Below are 18877 nucleotides of genomic sequence, written 5' to 3' on the forward strand. Positions count from 1 at the left end.
GCACGTTGCGCCTGCTGGTGTTTATTAGCTACACTGGCAGACGCACAACTCCACGCCCCGACTGGTGGCCCCACAGCGCGCACCTCCACACATGTCCTTGCTGCTGTTGGCGGGGTAGGCCCGAAGGAGGCATCTCCAAATGCCCGAGCCCTTTCTCATCCCCACCCCCCCCCCACCCCCCCCCGCTCCCTGCGTCGTCCGAGTGACAGATTCTACTAACTGAACGGTTATGGGTCATCCTTGTAACCGTTGGACGACATAACACCACGCTTCAGTTCTTCATGTTTTAAATACATATTTAACGGATGACTGCAGAGCCAGCTGGGAAACACGCGGATTGAAAAATAATGCTCCAGAAGGCAAGAGACTGGGGCGACGGCGAGAGCCGGCTGGGCTTCTAGCGTAGACCGCAGAGGGAGACATATCTCAGAACTAGGGGCAATAACGTGGGTTTCTCTTTGTATTTGTTTATTTTGTAACTTTGCTACTTGAAGACCAATTATTTACTATGCTAATTTGTTTGCTTGTTTTTAAAACCGTACTTGCACAGTAAAAGTTCCCCAACAACGGAAGTAACCCGACGTTCCTCACACTCCCTAGGAGACTGTGTGCTTGTGTGCCCGCGCGCGTGCGCTCACAGTGTCGAGTGCTAGCATCCGAGATCTGCAGAAACAAATTTCTGAATTCGAAATGTATGGGTGTGAGAAATTCAGCTTGGGGAACAGATTAGGGACTGGGGGAGACAGGTGGCTGCCTGTGGTATAAGGAACCGCCAACGCCAGCATCTGTAGTCCAAGCAGGGCTGCCCTGTAAAGGCTTAGCAATTTTTTCTGTAGGCTTGCTGCAGACGGTCTCTGGGTTTTCCCATCTGTAAAATGGGTGAATGCATCCGTACCTCAGCTACCTCAGTGAGGTGCTTCTCCAGTTCGGGCTTAATTCCTCATGGTCAAGAGTTTTCAGGTTTCAGAGCCAGCCTGCAATCGGTAAAACATGTCCCAACGCGGTCGCGAGTGTTTCGATCTCGCTGTCTGGCCCACAGCGTGGAGAAGCCTTGCCCAGGCCTGAAACTTCTCTTTGCAGTTCCAGAAAGCAGGCGACTGGGACGGAAAGCTCTTTGCTAACCTTTTACAGCGGAGCCCTGCTTGGGCTACAGATGCCAGCGTTGCCCCTGCCCCAAGGCGTGTGGCGATCACAAAGACGACACTGAAAATACTATCATCCGGCTCCCCTGCTAATAAATAGAAGGGTGTTTAACTACAGGCACGACTCTGCCCTTGTGCTGGCGCGGTTACCGTGCGGAAATAACTCGTCCCTGTACCCACAGCATCCTCAACCCAAAGGAGAGTTGTGAATTCTTTCAAAACACTCTTCTGGAGTCCGTCCCCTCCCTCCTTGTCCGCCCTCTGCCCCTCAAGGCCCTGCCCCCAGCTGGGGGCGCTACCGGCTGCCCGCGGAGCTGCAGCCACAGCCACCTCCTAGACGCGCAAGGAGAGCACCAAGAAAGTGGGGAATTTGTGCCTGGGCATCGTTTACATTTGGGGCGCCAAATGCCCACGTGTTGATGAAACCAGTGAGATGGGAACAGGAGGCGGGAAACCAGAGAGAGGAAGAGCTAGGGAGGAGACCCCAGCCCCGGATCCTGGGTCGGCAGGGTTTTCCGCGCGCATCCCAAAAGGTGCGGCTGCGTGGGGCATCAGGTTAGTTTGTTAGACTCTGCAGAGTTTCCAAACCATCCCATCCCCCAACCTGACTCTATGGTGGCCGTATTTTTTACAGAAATTTGACCACGTTCCCTTTCTCCCTCGGTCCCAAGCGCGCTCAGCCCCCTCTCCATCCCCCTTGAGCCCGCCCTTCTCCTCCCCCTCGCCTCCTCGGGTCCCTCCTCCGGTCCCTCCCCAAGAATCTCCCGGCCACGGGCTCCCATTGGTTGTGCGCAGGGAGGAGGCGTGTGCCCGGCCTGGCGAGTTTCATTGAGCGGAATTAGCCCGGATGACATCAGCTTCCCAGCCCCCCGGCGGGCCCAGCTCATTGGCGAGGCAGCCCCTCCAGGACACGAACATTGTTCCCCGCCCCCGCCCCGGCCACCGCTGCCGCCGTCGCCGCTGCCGCCGGGCTATAAAAACCGGCCGAGCCCCTAAAGGTGCGGATGCTTATTATAGACCGACGCGACACCAGCGCCCGGTGCCAGGTTCTCCGCTGAGGCTTTTCGGAGCGAGCTCCTCAAATCGCATCCACAGTAAGTGTCCCCGCCCCCCAGCAGCCCCAGCCTAGATCCCAGGGACAGACTCTGCTCAACTCGGCCGTGACCCAGAATGCTCCGATACAGGGGGTCTGGATCCCTCCTGTGCGGGCCATTTCTCCAGAGCGACTTTGCTGTTCTGTCCTCCCCACACTCACCGCTGCATCTCCCTCACCAAAAGCGAGAAGTCGGAGCGACAACAGCCTTTCTGCCCAAGCCCTAGTCAGCTGGTGAGCTCCCCGTGGTCTCCAGATGCAGCAGATGGACTCTGGGCCCCGCGCCGGCTCTGGGTGCATGTGCGTGTGCGTGTGTTTGCTGCGTGGTGTCGATGGAGATAAGGTGGATCCGTTTGAGGAACCAAATCATTAGTTCTCTATTTAGATCTCCACTCTCCCCAAAGAAAGGCCCTCACTTCCCACTCGTTTATTCCAGCCCGGGAGGCTCAGTTTTCCCACTCCTAACTAACTGAAAGCCCGAAGCCTCTAGAATGCCACCCGCACCCCGAGGGTCACCAACGCTCCCTGAAATAACCTGTTGCATGAGAGCAGAGGGGAGATAGAGAGAGCTTAATTATAGTTACCTGCGTGCAGCTAAAAGGAGGGCCAGAGATAGTAGCGAGGGGGACGAGGAGCCACGGGCCACCTGTGCCGGGACCCCGCGCTGTGATACTGCGGCGCAGGCGGGATCAGCTTTTCTCTCTCTCTCTCTCTCTCTCTCTCTCTCTCTCTCTCTCTCTCTCTCTCTCATTCTCTCATTCTCTCTCTTTTCTCCTCCTCTCCTGGAAGTTTTCGGGTCCGAGGGAAGGAGGACCCTGCGAAAGCTGCGACGACTATCCTCCCCCGGGGCCATGGACTCGGACGCCAGCCTGGTGTCCAGCCGCCCGTCGTCGCCAGAGCCCGATGACCTTTTTCTGCCGGCCCGGAGTAAGGGCAGCAGCGGCAGCGCCTTCACTGGGGGCACCGTGTCCTCGTCCACCCCGAGCGACTGCCCGCCGGAGCTGAGCGCCGAGCTGCGCGGCGCTATGGGCTCTGCGGGCGCGCATCCTGGGGACAAGCTAGGAGGCAGTGGCTTCAAGTCATCGTCGTCCAGCACCTCGTCGTCCACGTCGTCGGCGGCTGCGTCGTCCACCAAGAAGGACAAGAAGCAAATGACAGAGCCGGAGCTGCAGCAGCTGCGTCTGAAGATCAACAGCCGCGAGCGCAAGCGCATGCACGACCTCAACATCGCCATGGACGGCCTGCGCGAGGTCATGCCGTACGCGCACGGCCCTTCGGTGCGCAAGCTTTCCAAGATCGCCACGCTGCTGCTGGCGCGCAACTACATCCTCATGCTCACCAACTCGCTGGAGGAGATGAAGCGACTGGTGAGCGAAATCTACGGGGGCCACCACGCTGGCTTCCACCCGTCGGCCTGCGGCGGCCTGGCGCACTCCGCGCCCCTGCCCGCCGCCACCGCGCATCCGGCAGCAGCAGCGCACGCCGCACATCATCCAGCGGTGCACCACCCCATCCTGCCGCCCGCCGCCGCAGCGGCTGCTGCCGCCGCTGCAGCCGCGGCGGTGTCCAGCGCCTCTCTGCCCGGATCCGGGCTGCCGTCGGTCGGCTCCATCCGTCCACCGCACGGCCTACTCAAGTCTCCGTCTGCTGCCGCGGCCGCCCCGCTGGGGGGCGGGGGCGGTGGCAGTGGGGCGAGCGGGGGCTTCCAGCACTGGGGCGGCATGCCCTGCCCTTGCAGCATGTGCCAGGTGCCGCCGCCGCACCACCACGTATCGGCCATGGGCGCCGGCAGCCTGCCGCGCCTCACCTCCGACGCCAAGTGAGCCGACCGGCGCCGGCGCGTTCTGGCGACAGGGGAGCCCGGGGCCGCGGGGAAGCGAGGACTGGCCTGCGCCGGGCTCGGGAGCTCTGTCGCGAGGAGGGGCGCAGGACCATGGACTGGGGGTGGGGCATGGTGAGGACTCCAGCATCTGCGAACCCAAGCAATGGGGGCGCCCACAGAGCAGTGGGGAGTGAGGGGATGTTCGCTCCGGGACCTGATCGAGCGCTCTCTGGCTTTAACCTGCGCTGGTCCAGTAGACATCGTTTTATGAAACGGTACCGCTGCGTGCATTCCTCACTAGAACTCATCCGACCCCCGACCCCCACCTCCGGGAAAAGATTCTAAAAACTTGTTTCCCTGAGAGCGTGGCCTGACTTCCAGACTCGGCCTGGGCAGCACTTCGTGGGGGAGGGGGTGTTATGGGAGGGGGACACATTGGGGACTTGCTCCTCTTCCTCCTTTCTTGGCCGGTGGGAGACTCCGGGTAGCCGCACTGCAGAAGCAACAGCCCGACCGCGCCCTCGAGGGTCGTCCCTGGCCCAAGGCCAGGGGCCACAGGTTAGTTGGAAGCCGGCGTTCGGTATCTGAAGCGCTTATGGTCATATCCAATCTCAATATCTGGGTCAATCCACACCCTCTTAGAGCTGTGGCCGTTCCTCCCTGTCTCTCGTTGATTTGGGAGAATATGGTTTTCTAATAAATCTGTGGATGTTCCTTCTTCAACAGTATGAGCAAGTTTATAGACATTCAGAGTAGAACCACTTGTGGATTGGAATAACCCAAAACTGCTGATTTCAGGGGCGGGTGCATTTTAGTTATTATTTTAAAATAGAAACTACCCCACCGACTCATCTTTCCTTCTCTAAGCACAAAGTGATTTGGTTATGTTGGTACCTGAGAACGTAACAGAATTAAAAGGCAGTTTGCTGTGAAAACAGTTTGGGTTATTTGGGGGTTCTGTTGGCTTTTTAAAATTTTCTTTTTTGGATGTGTAAATATATCAAGGATGAGGTAAGTGCGCAATGCTAAGCTGTTTGCTCACGTGACTGCCAGCCCCACCGGAGTCTAAGCCGGCTTTCCTCTATTTTGGTTTATTTTTGCCACGTTTAACACAAATAGTAAACTCCTCCACGTGCTTCCTGCGTTCCGTGCAAGCCACCTCGGCGCTGCCTGCGTTGCAAACTGGGCTTTGTAGCGTCTGCCGTGTAACACCCTTCCTCTGATCGCACCGCCCCTCGCAGAGAGTGTATCATCTGTTTTATTTTTGTAAAAACAAAGTGCTAAATAATATTTATTACTTGTTTGGTTGCAAAAACGAAATAAATGACTGAGTGTTGAGATTTTAAATAAAATTTAAAGTAAAGTCGGGGGATTTCCATCCGTGTGCCACCCCGAAAAGGGGTTCAGGACGCGATACCTTGGGGCCGGATTTGGGGATCGTTCCCCCAGTTTGGCACTAGAGACACACATGCATTATCTTTCAAACATGTTCTGAGCAAATCCTCCGGGTCTTTTTCACAACTTGCTTGTCCTTATTTTTACTTTCTGACGCCTAACCCGGAACTGCCTTTCTCTGCAGTTGAGTATTGAGCTCCTTTATAAGCGGACATTTCCTTCCCGGAGCATCGGACTTTGGGACTTGCAGGGTGAGGGCTGCGCCTTTGGCTGGGGGTCTGGGCTCTCAAGAGTCCTCTACTGCTCGATTTTTATTTCCTTTCTGCTCAGAGGCGGTCTCCGCCACCACCCTCCCCCTACGGGTTTCCTTGGCTTCAGCTGCGGACCTGGATTCTGCGGAGCAATGGCGTTCCCAGAAAAGCGCTTGGGGAGTGCTTGGTGCAGAATCTACTAACGCTTCCATTTCTTTTCAGCCATCTCCCCTATCGTCCCCCAGCGGCCACCCCCGCCTTGAACTGCAAAGGATCAGGTGCTCCAAACCGCTGGAGGAGCACTGGCAGCGCTTTGGCCTCTGTGCTCTTTCCTGGGGTCACCTCTGTGTCCTCTTGGCCATTGGGTTCTCACAATCCAAACCCGCGATGCAAATTTAGGATGTGTCTGTGAACAGAGATTCTAGGTAGAAATAAAAATACTTTGGCCTTCCTGGTCAAGGACCAGGGCAGATCCTGTTGCAGTCTCCGTGCCCGAGGGCTGGCCTGAGAATGAGCCCCTGAAAAGACAGCGGGTACGGGCACAGTAAGAACGTCCCCTGGTCCAGGGTCCTCTCTCTGACAATATTTTTGGTGGCCACTGGCCACCCTGGATCTGGGGGTGCAGAAGATTTCCCCAGTCAGAACCCCATTTCTTGAGTGGCATAGCTGAGCCTGGCTCACACAGGCAGGCACCCTTTGCTTAGACTTGAAGGCTGCTCTGTCCCCTAGCAAGGGACAGGCACTTCCTGCTCCTCCAGCAGGGAATGTCGGGCTGCTGGCCAGGACAGCAGTCGCCCAGGGATCGGGTGCTGGAGGCCTAGTTTTTCACCGATGGGCTTGGCTTTTTGCAAAGGCTGGGAGGGATCTGGAGAGGTTGAGCGGCTGGGGGCTGAGGACAGGTGGAAAGCCTCCTGCCACCACCACCCCAACAGAGCCATGTGAATCCAAGAAGAAGGAAGGGCAGGGTGTAGTCGTTTTTATTCTGAAATCCCATTTGAAATGAAACTTGAAAAGAATTCAAAACTAGGTCCAGCTGCAGCCACAGACACACTCAGAGGGACTCCAGGAGGCTGGAACGTAAACCAGTGGGCGCTGAGAACCTGGCCGGTGGGGGGGTAGGGGTCTTGATTGCAGTTTTGGCTCTTCCACACCCACTGCCAGGCAGGTGTGCTGGTGCAGGCTCTGAGCGTGCTTGGTGTCTGCATAGAAGGACGGTTGTTGAAAGGCAATAAATCAAGTCTTTCCCTCCACCCCTGCACCTAAGCTCTCAGTAGCAACCAGCCACCAGCCAGGCCAGGCAAGACCAGGGCTTCCGAAGAAGGAGGGGCTGTGTCCAGCCAGGCTTTGGGCCCTCCTCCATGCCAGCCACCTAAACTGTGCACCCAGCTGGGGGCCTTGACCACAGTGGGTGAGACTGGAGCAGCTCTGGACGTGGAGGAGGAAGACACTGGCACACAGTGCAGATCCCCCAGAACAGGTGGCTACTCACTGAGGGGGGCCGTGGACTGGTGGGGGCCAAGGTAGAGGACTCAGGCCAGTGGCTGGGCTTTGATGTAGGGCAGTATAAGACTGTATGCAATCACTTTGACTTTGGTGGGCTCTTCATTGGCAGTGGGCTCCTCACCAAGAGGGGAAGGGAAAGAGGTAACTGTTTCCGGGATCTGCTGCAGTCTGCCCTGCCACAATGCGGTCCCCTCTGGGGAGCATTCGTTGGGAGATTCTCAACAGGCTGGACTGCAGCTCAGCCTCCTCCCCAGCCCCACTGTGTGGCTCTGCAGCACCCCGGCTCTCAGCCTCCGAGTTTAGGAACTCACCACCCCCCAGGTCTTTGAGACTCCCCAACCCTCCTTAAGAACCTGGGAACTCCTTAAGAACCTGGGAGCAGTGGCTCAAGCCTGTAATCCCAGCACTATAGGAGGCCGAGGCGGGCAGATCACCTAAGGTTGGGAGTTAGAGACCAGCCTGACCAAAATGCAGAAACTCCATCTCTATTAAACATACAAAATTAGCCAGATGTGGTGGCACATGCCTGTGATCCCAGCTACCTGGGAGGCTGAGGCAGGAGAAGTGCTTGTACCCAGGAGGCGGAGGCTGCAATAAGCCAAGATCGTGCCATTGCACTCCAGCCTGAGCAACAAGAGTGAAACTCTGTCAAAAAAAAAAAAAAAGAAAGAAAGAAAGAAAGAAAAAGAAAGAAAGAAAGAAAGAAAGAAAGAAAGAAAGAAAGAAAGAAAGAAAGAAAGAAAGAAGGAAAGAAAGAAAGAAGGAAAGAAAGAAAGAAAGAAACTTGGGAGCTCAGCTGACCAGAGGTTGAGGGGCCAGTGGGCAGAACCCGAGCATCCTCCTCTGGCCTCAGCTCCCCAGGGCATTGTCCCTGGGCTCCTCACTCTCTTATATGGGCAGGAGCCACAGAGAAATGACACTCTCCTGGACTCAGTGTTGAAGGACTAACCCCTAATGCCCATGGAGTTGGAATTCTGCACCGTGGGGACAGGCAGTGAGCAGATGAGTGAAGTGAACCCACAGAGGTGTCACACTCCCAGTGAGGCCAGGAGTTCTAATGTGACTGTAGGAAGACATGAGTACTAAAGACACCCATGGTGATTTGGGGTTCTGACAGCCACCCATCAAAGACCAGCCCTTCTCATTCCCAGACTGGGATCAGTGAGGAGCCCCTGGGCCAGGGCATTGAATTTTAAAGCCCCCTAGATGGTCTTATGGATAAAACTACCCCAATGGTGGAAAATGTCTGTCTCCCACTGGGGCAGAATCTACCTAGCAATCTTTCTGGACTTCTACTGAGTATTCACCTTGATGCTTCCTAGAAGTTCATTTAGGAGGTGGCAAAGGAGTCCCCCTTCACCTGCCATGTCATTTTAAGTCACTCTTTCATTACAGATTTTGTGCCTAGTATCCCCCTTCCCCACACAAGTGCCCCCATAGTACCAGAAGAGGTTATAGGGTCTTTAACAAGGGCCCTACACCAAGAGTGACCATTTATTTGTAGTCTCTGCAAAGCTATAAGGGAAGCCAGGATAAAGCCAGGCTATTCACGGCAGTGGTTGCTGTATTCAGTCCCATCCTGACTAGGGAGAGGGACGTGGGACAGCATGGGGGAGCATGGCCACTCCCTGGTTTGGAGGCAGCCAGCAGCTCATGGGCTATATCCCAGGGCTAAGCCGCAACTCCTTGTAAGTGAGGAGGCCATTCTAGGCAGGGCAGAGATGGGGATCACCCACAGCTACATCCTTACTCCCTATCTCTCCTCTAGGGCCCCAGTGATTGCTACTGGCTGTTTGTCTGTGGAAGAGGTTGGAGGTGGAGGGCTGCAGCGAGGAACTGAAGAGGCAAAGCTGGGAGGAGGGAGTCAGGGCCGGGCTGAACCTCCAGGGGAACTCAGGATATTAATAGGTGGAGGAGGCTGGGAGAGGAGGCGGATAGCGTTGACTGAGGTTTAGCCGGGTTAAGGCAGGGCACAGAGAGCTTCAAGAGCCTCAATTCATTCCATTCTCACCACAACCATTTGAGGAGGGTGCTATTATTGCCCCGTCTTACAAATAAGGAAACTGAGGCACAGAAAGGGTAAGTGACTTGCTCAGGGGACACAGCCAGTAAATGAAGGTGGCAAGGTTGTTGTAATCCAGGGCCCACCCCAAGAGGCCACCTGGCCCGCACTCCAGCAGTCCCCAGACTCTGGCTCAGCTGCCGCCTCGGGAATCCTCTGCTGCCACCCCGTCCCCCACCCCGGCCCCCTTAGGTGGCGCTCCTAGTGCTTCCCCCCATGCCTGGACCCCATCTGTCCCCGACTCCCCCATCTGGGCGGCGGGCGGGGCTCACAGGCTTTAGCAATTAGCGGGCGCGGGTGGGAGCGCGGCGCGGGCGGAGGAAGGGCCGGAGCAGGTGAGCCGCGGCGGAGCCTCATTAGGGCGGCCCGCACGCCCCGCGAGGGACCGTCGTTAGTGCCAAGACAGCTGCCGCTCCTGCCGGCCTGGGGCCGCAGCCGGAATCCCGGGCCACATCCCCTGCCCCGTTGTGCCTTCCACACCTCGGGCAGTCACTAGGAAAAGGGTCGCCAACTGAAAGGCCGGCAGGGACCAGGATGATACCTGCGTCAGTCCCGCGGCTGCTGCGAGTGCGCGCTCTCCTGCCAGGGGGACTTCACACCCTCCTTTACAGCACACCGAGGGCCCTGCAGACACGCGAGCGGGCCTTCTGTTTGCAAACCCTGAAAGCGGGCGCGGTCCACCAGGACGATCTAGCAGGGCTCTGGGTGAGGAGGCCGCGTCTTTATCTCGGGTCCTTGGGCAGCCACGTTGCAGCTCTGGGGGAAGACTGCTCAAGGAACCCGCTCTGAACTGCGCGCTGGTGTCCTCTCCCGCTCTCGCTTCCCGGACCCCGCACAGGCTAACGGGAGACGGGTGCGGAGGGGTGGCCGGGCTCCGCAGGCCCACCCCACCGGCTGGAGACCCCGGCACGGCCCGCTTCCGCCAGGATTGAAGCAGCTGGCTTGGACGCGCGCAGTTTTCCTTTGGCGACATTGCAGCCACAATCCGTCCACTGGTTGTGGGAGCGGTTGGAGGTCCCCCAAGAAGGAGACACGCAGAGCTCTCCAGAACCGCCTACATGCGCGTGGGGCCCAAACAGCCGCCCAAGGAGCACCCAGGTCCATGCACCCGAGCCCAAAATCACAGACCCGCTACGGGCTTTTGCACACCAGCCCCAAACACCTGAGTCCACGTGCACAGGCTCTCACACAGGAACTCATGCACCCGAGTTCGCGCTCACAGATCCACACACACCGGTGCTTGCACATGCAAGGGCCTGGAAATGCAAAGCAGGGGCCTCTCTGGACCCCCTCCCTCCGGCCCTCCTGAGCCCTGCTGAGCCCTGCTGAGTCCTGGAGGCCCTGTGACCCAGTGTCCTTGGACCGCAAGCATCCTGGTTTACTCCCCTACCCTGGCTGACCTGAGAGCTGGGGATCTTTTCAGCCTTGTATGCCTGGCCTCCCCTTTTCCTCTGCCTCCCTCCCAGACCAGCCCGGCTCTCAGACACCTCTGCTTTCTAGGCAAAAGTTCTGGAGCCCAGAGCAAGGGCCACAGGTGCAATGCAGTCCAAACAGGACCATGAGCAGTTCTCTCTCCTTCATCCTCAGATTTGGCAGTAGAAGCTTGTTTTTCAGAACAGGGCTGGAGTGGCCTCTCCGAAGCTCTGAACCTGTTTCAACTGTAGAATAGAGCCTTAATGGGTGATCTTGGAAGATCCGTGGGCCGATCAGGCTCTGCCCCAATACCCGAGCCCTCTGGGTGTCCTGGTCCACCTCAGAGCAGAGGTCCTGGGAGCCCCTGCTGGCAGGGGTGTGATGGGTGAGAACAGCCCTCCTCCGTGTGTCCTGTGTGCACTAAGAGAATTCACTGGCCTCTGCTGAAGTGGAGTTTAGGCAGTTCTAGAAAGGAGTTGTCCTTGGTTGTGGGGCTTCCCTAGGGTGGAAACTGTGGTTTGGACATCCTTGTACCTTCAGGGTACCTGCTAGATATAAGGGCTCACAAAAAAATGAATGAATGAATGAACGAATGGCACAGTGCAAGTCAGGAGGTTTGGAGAGTGTGGAAGTGTAAAAGTCCTGAATCCTTCATTGATGGGGGATACTGAGGCCTAAAGGCTGGTGAGCACTTTGATTCTATCCAGGGCAGCTGGATTCAGACCAAAGCCGTATACTACAGTGATCCAGGTTGCACGACACCTTCCTGATCCTCTCTTCTTATGTAAATAAAGTAATTAATAGTAACACCTGACAACTGTGTTGCTGTGAGAATTAAATGAAACATCCCAGGAGTCGCCCTCTGCTTGGTCCCAGCAGTGAATGGATGCCCTGGGCCCAAGGGCCTGCCCAGAGTGCAGCTGCTGCTGAGTGTGGACTCCCACAGCTGAGTCTCCCCCCACCCAAGCAGCCAAGTGGGGCTGTCACCATGGAGGCCGTGAAGAGGCGGCTGGGTGTGGAGTAGTTATGCTGCCTTGGCCAAGCTCTGCCAGCTGAGTGACCTTGGACAAGAGACACGAGCTTTCTTAGCCTTGGCTTCCTTATCTGTAAAGTAGGGGTGATGCTAGTACCATCTTCACAGGCCATCTGGCTTGAGAGGGAGAACCTGGCACACTACGCGTATCCAATTAAGCAGAAGAAGGTGCCCGACTGCATGAGTGTCATCCCATTGAATCTTCTGGGAGGTCCTACAAGGTATGGTCTCTGTTACTCTGGGTGACATGACCTGTCCTGCAGCATCACAAGGGGTCTGTATGCCTCGGAGCCCCAAGGAACAACTCAGTACTGTCCCTGAGCTCTGTACAGGGTCCACTTCCCAAACCCCTCCCAAGGCAAGGCAAGGCCTCTGTTCTGACCTTTGCATGCCCTGGGGTGCCTGGTACTGAGCAGAATGCACGGTTAGTTCTCTGGGAATATCCTTTGCATTGCGTCGTGGACAAGGAGGGCCCATGCTCTACATGGAAAACAGACCTGGGCCTTTTTTTTTTTTTTCTTAGATGGAGTCTCGCTCTGTCACCCAGGCTGGAGTGTGCAGTGGCATGATCTCAGCTCACTGCAACCCTGCCCTGGGTTCAAGCCATCTTCTTGCCTTAGCTTCCCAAGTAACTGGGATTACAGGTGCACGCCACCGTGCCCAGCTAATTTTTGTATTTTTAATAGAGACAGGGTTTCACCATGTTGGCCAAGCTGGTCTCAAACTCCTGACCTCAGGTGACCCACTCACCCTGGCCTCCCAAAGTGCTGGGATTACAGGCATGAGGCACGGCACCTGGCCCAGACCTGAGTCCTTTTAAAGGAGAGAGCCAGGATCAGAAAGGAACTGATTGAAGGAAAAGTTGCCTGTGAAGTCCAAGCCCCAGCCTCACGGTCCCATCCCCCCATCCACCCATTGAGGAGAGTCCACCCTCTCAGGGCCAGGCCTGCTGTTTCCTCCATCTGTGCCCCTCAGATGCCCAGTGTAAGGGGTGAGCTGGAGAGCTAAGGATCTGCTTGTTCTGGAATTGCAGCTGGGACCCTCGGGAAGAACAGTGGTGGGGCCTCCTGGGAGCTGGGCATGGAGCTCCCCATCAGCTCCAGCTCTGACCTCTCTGGGCTGTTCAGGCAAAGGCAGCAGTGCTAATGAAGACACTGGAGGACAGTGTGGCTTAGTCAGCACAGGAAGCAAATAACAGTGCAGCCGGGTGCTGGCAGGCGACCACAGCAGGGGCAGGCAGCCCATAAGACCAGCACAGCCAGGAGGCTGCCCTGCCCTGCCCCACCCCGGGCTTGCCTTCTTTGCCCCTCTCTTTCCCTTCACCACCCTCCACAGCCAATTTGCTTGTCATCACCCACCTTTTTGTGTTTAACCCATCAGCTCTTCCTACCTCATTCACTATTTTTTTGTTTGTTTTAATTAAGGTTGAATGCATGTCACACAAAGCTAACCATTTTAAGATGAACAGTTTCAGTGGCATTGACAATGTCGTGCAGCCACCACCTCTGTCTCATTCCAAAACATTTTCATCATTGCAAAGTAAAACCTGGACCCACTGAGCAGTTCCTCCTCACTCCCCCATCCCTAACCCTGGCAGCCCCCAATCTACTTTCCGTGTCTATGGCTTCACTGATTCTAGATACTTCATATAAATGGAGTCATAAAACATGCGGCCTTTTGTGACTGGCTTCTCTCACTTAGCATAATGTTTTTGAGGTTCAGCCACATTGTTGCATGTATCCCTACTTCATTCCTTCTTACAGTGGAATCATATTCTGTTGTAGGTGTGTGCTACATTTTGTTTATCCATTCATCTGTTGGTGATTTCGTTCACTTCTGAGTAACTCCTCAGGTCCTGGTATGCAACCTGCCATAGTGAAAAGAGGCCTGTTCCAGGAGCTTAAAAATCTAGGTCTCTGACCAGGCTGAGCATCCTCCAGCGAGTTGCTTGACCTTTCTGGGCCTCTATCTACTCATCTACAAAGTGAAAAGCTTGGCAAAGGACATTTCAAGTTATGATCTTCTGTGACTTTTTACAACCCTGAAGTCCACCCTGCCACTCGTAGAATGTATTTCATGTCCTCCCTGCCACAGGTGTGTGTCAAGGACCCCATAACAAACGTCCCAGAACTTGCACAATGCCCCCAGCAGATCAGGATGCCTGAGCAAATCTCTGCCTTTGGGTCTTAGGGAGCCAGAATCTCAGCGAGATGCCTGGCTGAAGTAGGTAGTGTGTTGTGAGTGATTCCCTTATTCAATATCCAGCCAGACTTTCATCAGTTGTGACTTGGAAAGGAAATGACCAACTAACTTGTAACTTGTTCAGATCCTCATTATGATATAGTTAAGAGACGCATTTTAAGAAGTGGGCATTAAACTACATAGTGAAGATCCCATATAAATCTGGGGCTAGGGGTAGTGGAAAAACTGCTGTCCTTACTCCTGTAGTTCATCTTCTCAGCCTTTTATCCAGTACACATTTAATGTGCCAGGTGGGTGTGGAGGACACTCAGTGACAACACCTGCATCAGGTACATCTGAACTTGATGGCCACCGCATTACCGCATCCCCTGCTTTAGGCAGGTTAGAAACATACAGAGAAACTGCTTTAAAAACATGCTTGTCCTCAACATTTAAGAGCTTTGAAATGGACCCTGATTGGAGCGGGGTGATCAAGTTGTCTTTTCCATTTGAACTTGAACTTAAAGGGGAAAGAACTTTATGTAGGGAAGGTACCAAGCTCACGACTTACCGAGCTTCCATAGTCCAAAAAGAATTTGAGGGGTTTGTTTGAACCATGTTACAGAACTGAAAAGTATTTTCATACAATTGAAAGTCAGAAAATGGGTGGCACTTGCTGTATTGTTCTAACGTGTTCGCTCGTGGGCCTCACTCATATATTTAATCTTCTTTTGTTAAGAGAAAGAAGTCATACCTCATGTTTTTTTTTTTAACTTTTATTCCAAAAAGAATTTTGGAATATGGAGGCTCTGTAAACTGAGATCATAATTTCACTTCCCTTTTTTTTTTTGAGACAGTTTCGCTCTTGTCACCCAGGCCGGAGTGCAATGACACAATCTCAGCTCACTGCAACCTCTGCCTCCCAGGTTCAAGTGATTCTCCTACCTCAGCCTCCCAAGTAGCTGGGATTACAGGCATGCACCACCACGCCCGGCTTATTTTTGTATTTTTAGTAGAGATGGAGTTTCACCACGTTGGTCAGGCTGGTCTTGAACTCCTGACTTGAGGTGATCCACCCGCCTCGGCCTCCCAAAGTGCTGGGAGCCATCACGCTCAGCCCCTCCTTCCTTTTTAAGACTCCAACTTTCCTCTGGCATTTTCAATTCCCTTGCCCTGCTCAATTTCCCTTTCCCCATATGCTATTTATTACTGATTAATTTTGTTGTTTATTGTCTGTCTTCCACACTAAAATATAAGCTCCACCGGGCAGAAATATTTGTCCATATTGATCACTGATGTACAGTGGTATCCAGCCCATAATAAGTGCTCCATAAATATCTGTTAAACTAATGGAATGAATGCATGCAGATAATTTTTGCCACTGAACTATTTTGTAACTAGAATGCAAGTGACATAAAGCTTCATTAGGATTCTCACATGAGAAAATACAAGCAAAAATCTGATCCTGTGAAAAGTGTAGCATCAAACTTCATTTTCCTTCCAGAAAATGCTTTTTAAAAATCTGCCAAGTCTTGGAGGCTGGCCTTTTATTGGTCCTGGGGTGTGGGGCAAACAAGGGATTTTCTGAAATAATTTATCAGTTACTATCAACAAATTTGCTAAAGCCTGACATACAACATTCGCCACTGTGAACAAAAGCTGCCTCCCAAAGTCCCTTGGGTAGTCTTTGCGCACACTAAAAATCCAGAGCTTGAGGCATAAGACTGACCTTAACATTAAATGAATTCATGGTTGGATACTTTGTTCTAATCCTTTGTGAAGCGAACTCCTTGGATTTTTAAAACATGCTATTGGATGAATCTTTCCAATGAGGAGCATATAAATATCTCCTTTAGTAGTTCCTACAAAGCATCCATGTCAATGTCATTAACAGAATGGAATGATATTGGAGGGAGTGGGAGGTGGTTGCAACTTGCAATTCAGACAGCCAGTGAAAACCTTAACATTAAGTATCCTTAAAAAAAAAAAAAAAAAACCCTCAGTGGTTGTATTTATCCTGAATGCAAAACTGTCCCCTTTGTTGAGATCGGCTGAACTAACTCAGCCTGGAGAACAATGTTGAGGCTGCTGGCGGGCCATGTGCTAATGTGTTCATGCATTACAGGCCGCAACAGATGGCTGTGAGAACACTTGGCCTGCCCCGCCTGGGTCAGGATGCAGAGCCCAAGGCCTGTTTCCAGTGCTGTCCCGCTATGAAAACACTGCTTCTCTTGGGAGAGGTGATGGCTGGCCTGGGGGAGGCCAGCCATGTCTGTTCTATCCAATTCAAGGGCAAAGGTGCAAGGGAATAATGATCAGGGGTTTGTTTGAGCCATGTTACAGAACTGAAAAGTATTTTCATACAATTGAAAGTCAGAAAATGGGAGACACTTGCTATATTGTTCTATCATGTTAGCTCACAGGCCTCGTTCATACATTTAATCTTTTTATGTTAAGAGAAAGAAGCCACACCTAATGTTTTTATTTTTTTTATTTTTTTAACTCTTATTTTAGACTTGGATACAGGTGCAGGTTTGTCATATGGGTAAATTGCATGTCATGGGGGTTTGAGGTACAGATTATTTTGTCACCCTGATAATAAGCATAGTACCGGATAGGTAGTTTTTTTTATCCTCTCTCTCCTCCCACCCTCCACCCTCAAGTAGGTCCTGGTGTCTGTTTTTCCCTTCTTTGTATTCATATTTACTCAATTTTTAGCTCCCACTTATAAGTGAGAACATGTGGTATTTGGCTTTCTGTTCCTGTGTTAGTTTGCTTAGGATAATGACCTCCAGCTCCATCCATATTCCTGCAAAAGATATGATCTCATTCTTTTTTATGGCTGCATAATATTCCATGGTGAATATGTACCACATTTTCTCTATCCAATCCATTGCTGATGGGCATTTAGGTTGATTCCATGTCTTCGCTATTGTGAATAGTGCCGCAATGAACATATGCACACTTGTCTTTATGGTAGGGAGATTTAATCTTCTCCTATGACCAGGATGTGGTGTTTTGAGTATAGTTCTAATTTTTCTTTCCTTCCCTCTGACAAGTTTCTCTTCAATCTTTCCCTACATCCCAGTGAATCAGTGAGAAAGCAAAACAACCCCTCCTGTCCCCCCACACCAAAACCAAACCAAAACAAACAAAAAATCCGCCAGGCTTTCTTACAACTACAAAGTAAAGCTACAGAGAAATTCCTTTGGAAACATGTTTGCAAAGGGATGTTTGTCCCTGTATCCCTACAAATGAGAAGAAAACCAACATTAGCCATCACCTTTGCTCTTTCCATCCCACCCTGAAGCAAAGGCTCAGGCAGGTGTGGCTGGTCCAGCAGCTCAAGGTCCAATGTCCTGGGAGGGAATATGGGAGTCACTGGCTCTTTGTAGTTGTGGACTCTACCTACAGAGCCAGGCCAACCTGTCCAGGCAGCCCTGCCTGCTTCTCCAGCTCATGCCCCCAGAGCTGGAACTCACTCACTCAGAGCCAGGTCCCCTGAGATGAGAGTGGCACCTCAGAGACATCACCCCAGAGTCACCCCAGATACATGCAGAGACAGAGAAGCACCACAGGCACACAGAGCAGTATGGACTATCAACCCCTGTGCTCAACTCTCTGAAACAGATAAGCAGATGTATGGCTGGCTTGTGGTCTTCAAAGTTGGTCTAAGTTTCCTGGTGTTCATATAGGAGCACTGGGAAGCTGGCATGTGGATTACTGATGTAGAATGGTGTCCGGTCTATAGTGAGCTGGAAGCTCCCCACCCGCCTGTCTGTCACACTCAGCATGTCTTCTGTTGATGCCACTGTGTGGATAAGCATAGTGTCTCCCGGGAGCCCTGTCAAAATGCCCATTGCCTGGGAAGGAATACACAGCAAGTCACTGGCACTGGTTAGTCTATAAAGTACTATTGATAACATGAAGTAGGGCACTGACAGCCTGGAAAGGTAAATTTTACCTGGAAGGGAAGCAGGGAAGGCAGGAAAGAGGGAGAACTTGAGATCAACAAGGCTGGTACCATAAGGATCGGAAGTAGGCTATGGGGAAGGACATTTCAAGGCTGTGGTGGTGAGGATGCAGGTTAGGTGCCATAACAAAGAAAGTTCCAAGACAGCATCTTAGACAAAGTTACAGTCTAGGGAGGTGGCCCAGGGCTGGTCTGAAAGCTTCATGGATGGTATGAACAACCCAATTCCCTCCCTCTTATTTTTCTGCTATCCTCAACACAGTCTCCCTCTTGCTACTTCAAGTCTGCCATCGTGCGCATATTCTGGGAAGGAGTATGGAGCAGGGAGGGTTCTCCTTCCTTTTAAGGTACAAACCAAGAATGGCATATGTCACTTCTGCTTGTATTCCCTGGTACAGAACCTAGGTCAGAAAATGTGGGCTTCATCTGGGTGGCCACATGCTAGCTAAAACCTTTACTAAAAAGGGAGGGCAGACACTGGGGACAAGAAGTAGTCTGTGTCACACCAGGCTGAGGAAGGGAGGTCCCCCCCAAAGAGCTCTGCATCCACAGCATCTGACTCACAGTCCACCCACAACACAAACCCAGACTGAAACCCGTGTTCTCAGGGAAAGGGAATGAATTTCTATAGGAGCTGTGGGGAAAAGGGAAATTTTAAACAAAAATAGTCCATTTCTCTAGCACTTGCTAGTCTGTAGGGCCTTTTACATTTTACATGTGTTACTGCCTCTAAAATGAGAAGCAGGTGCAACGTGCGCGACTCCCCTTTCACAGGTGAGGAGGTGGCGGCGGGAGCTTGCCCAGGCTCCCACAGTGGAAATGAGCAGAGCCTCTCTGAATGACTCCCAGCCCATCGGACAGCCCAGACAAGCTCCCGATCTCACTGACGCAGGCAACCATAGGCTAACATGGAATAAGACCGTCATAACACGATGTGATGCCCCTGTTCATGCCCAGCCTTTGGGAGCTGCCCTCCTAACCTCTCTGCCTTCCCTGAAGGGGGTACAGG

General features: G+C 53.1%; 1 protein-coding gene across 2 annotated transcripts; it reads left to right on the plus strand.

The window, feature by feature from the left end:
• The first annotated feature begins 2139 nt into the window (after nucleotides 1-2139).
• OLIG2 (oligodendrocyte transcription factor 2) lies at nucleotides 2140-5409 on the plus strand. Of its 2 annotated transcripts, none has more exons than XM_054468526.2 (2): nucleotides 2140-2236; nucleotides 3025-5409. In XM_054468526.2, the coding sequence occupies exon 2, from the start codon at nucleotides 3087-3089 to the stop codon at nucleotides 4056-4058; it is 972 nt and encodes a 323-aa protein (XP_054324501.1). In that variant the 5' UTR covers nucleotides 2140-2236; nucleotides 3025-3086; the 3' UTR covers nucleotides 4059-5409. The 2 variants fall into 2 exon arrangements, with proteins under 2 accessions (XP_054324501.1, XP_063515705.1); XM_063659635.1 differs by lacking the exon at nucleotides 2140-2236 and adding an exon at nucleotides 2253-2469 and having other exon boundaries at nucleotides 3025-4185.
• The last annotated feature ends 13468 nt before the right edge of the window (nucleotides 5410-18877 follow it).

This window comes from Pongo pygmaeus, chromosome 22 (assembly GCF_028885625.2).
Source record: "Pongo pygmaeus isolate AG05252 chromosome 22, NHGRI_mPonPyg2-v2.0_pri, whole genome shotgun sequence".
Classification (NCBI taxonomy): domain Eukaryota; kingdom Metazoa; phylum Chordata; class Mammalia; order Primates; family Hominidae; genus Pongo; species Pongo pygmaeus.

Coding starts and splice junctions, on each gene's coding strand:
- OLIG2 (XM_054468526.2), top strand. CDS start 3,087: ATGGACTCGGACGCCAGCCTGGTGTCCAGCCGCCCGTCGTCGCCAGAG.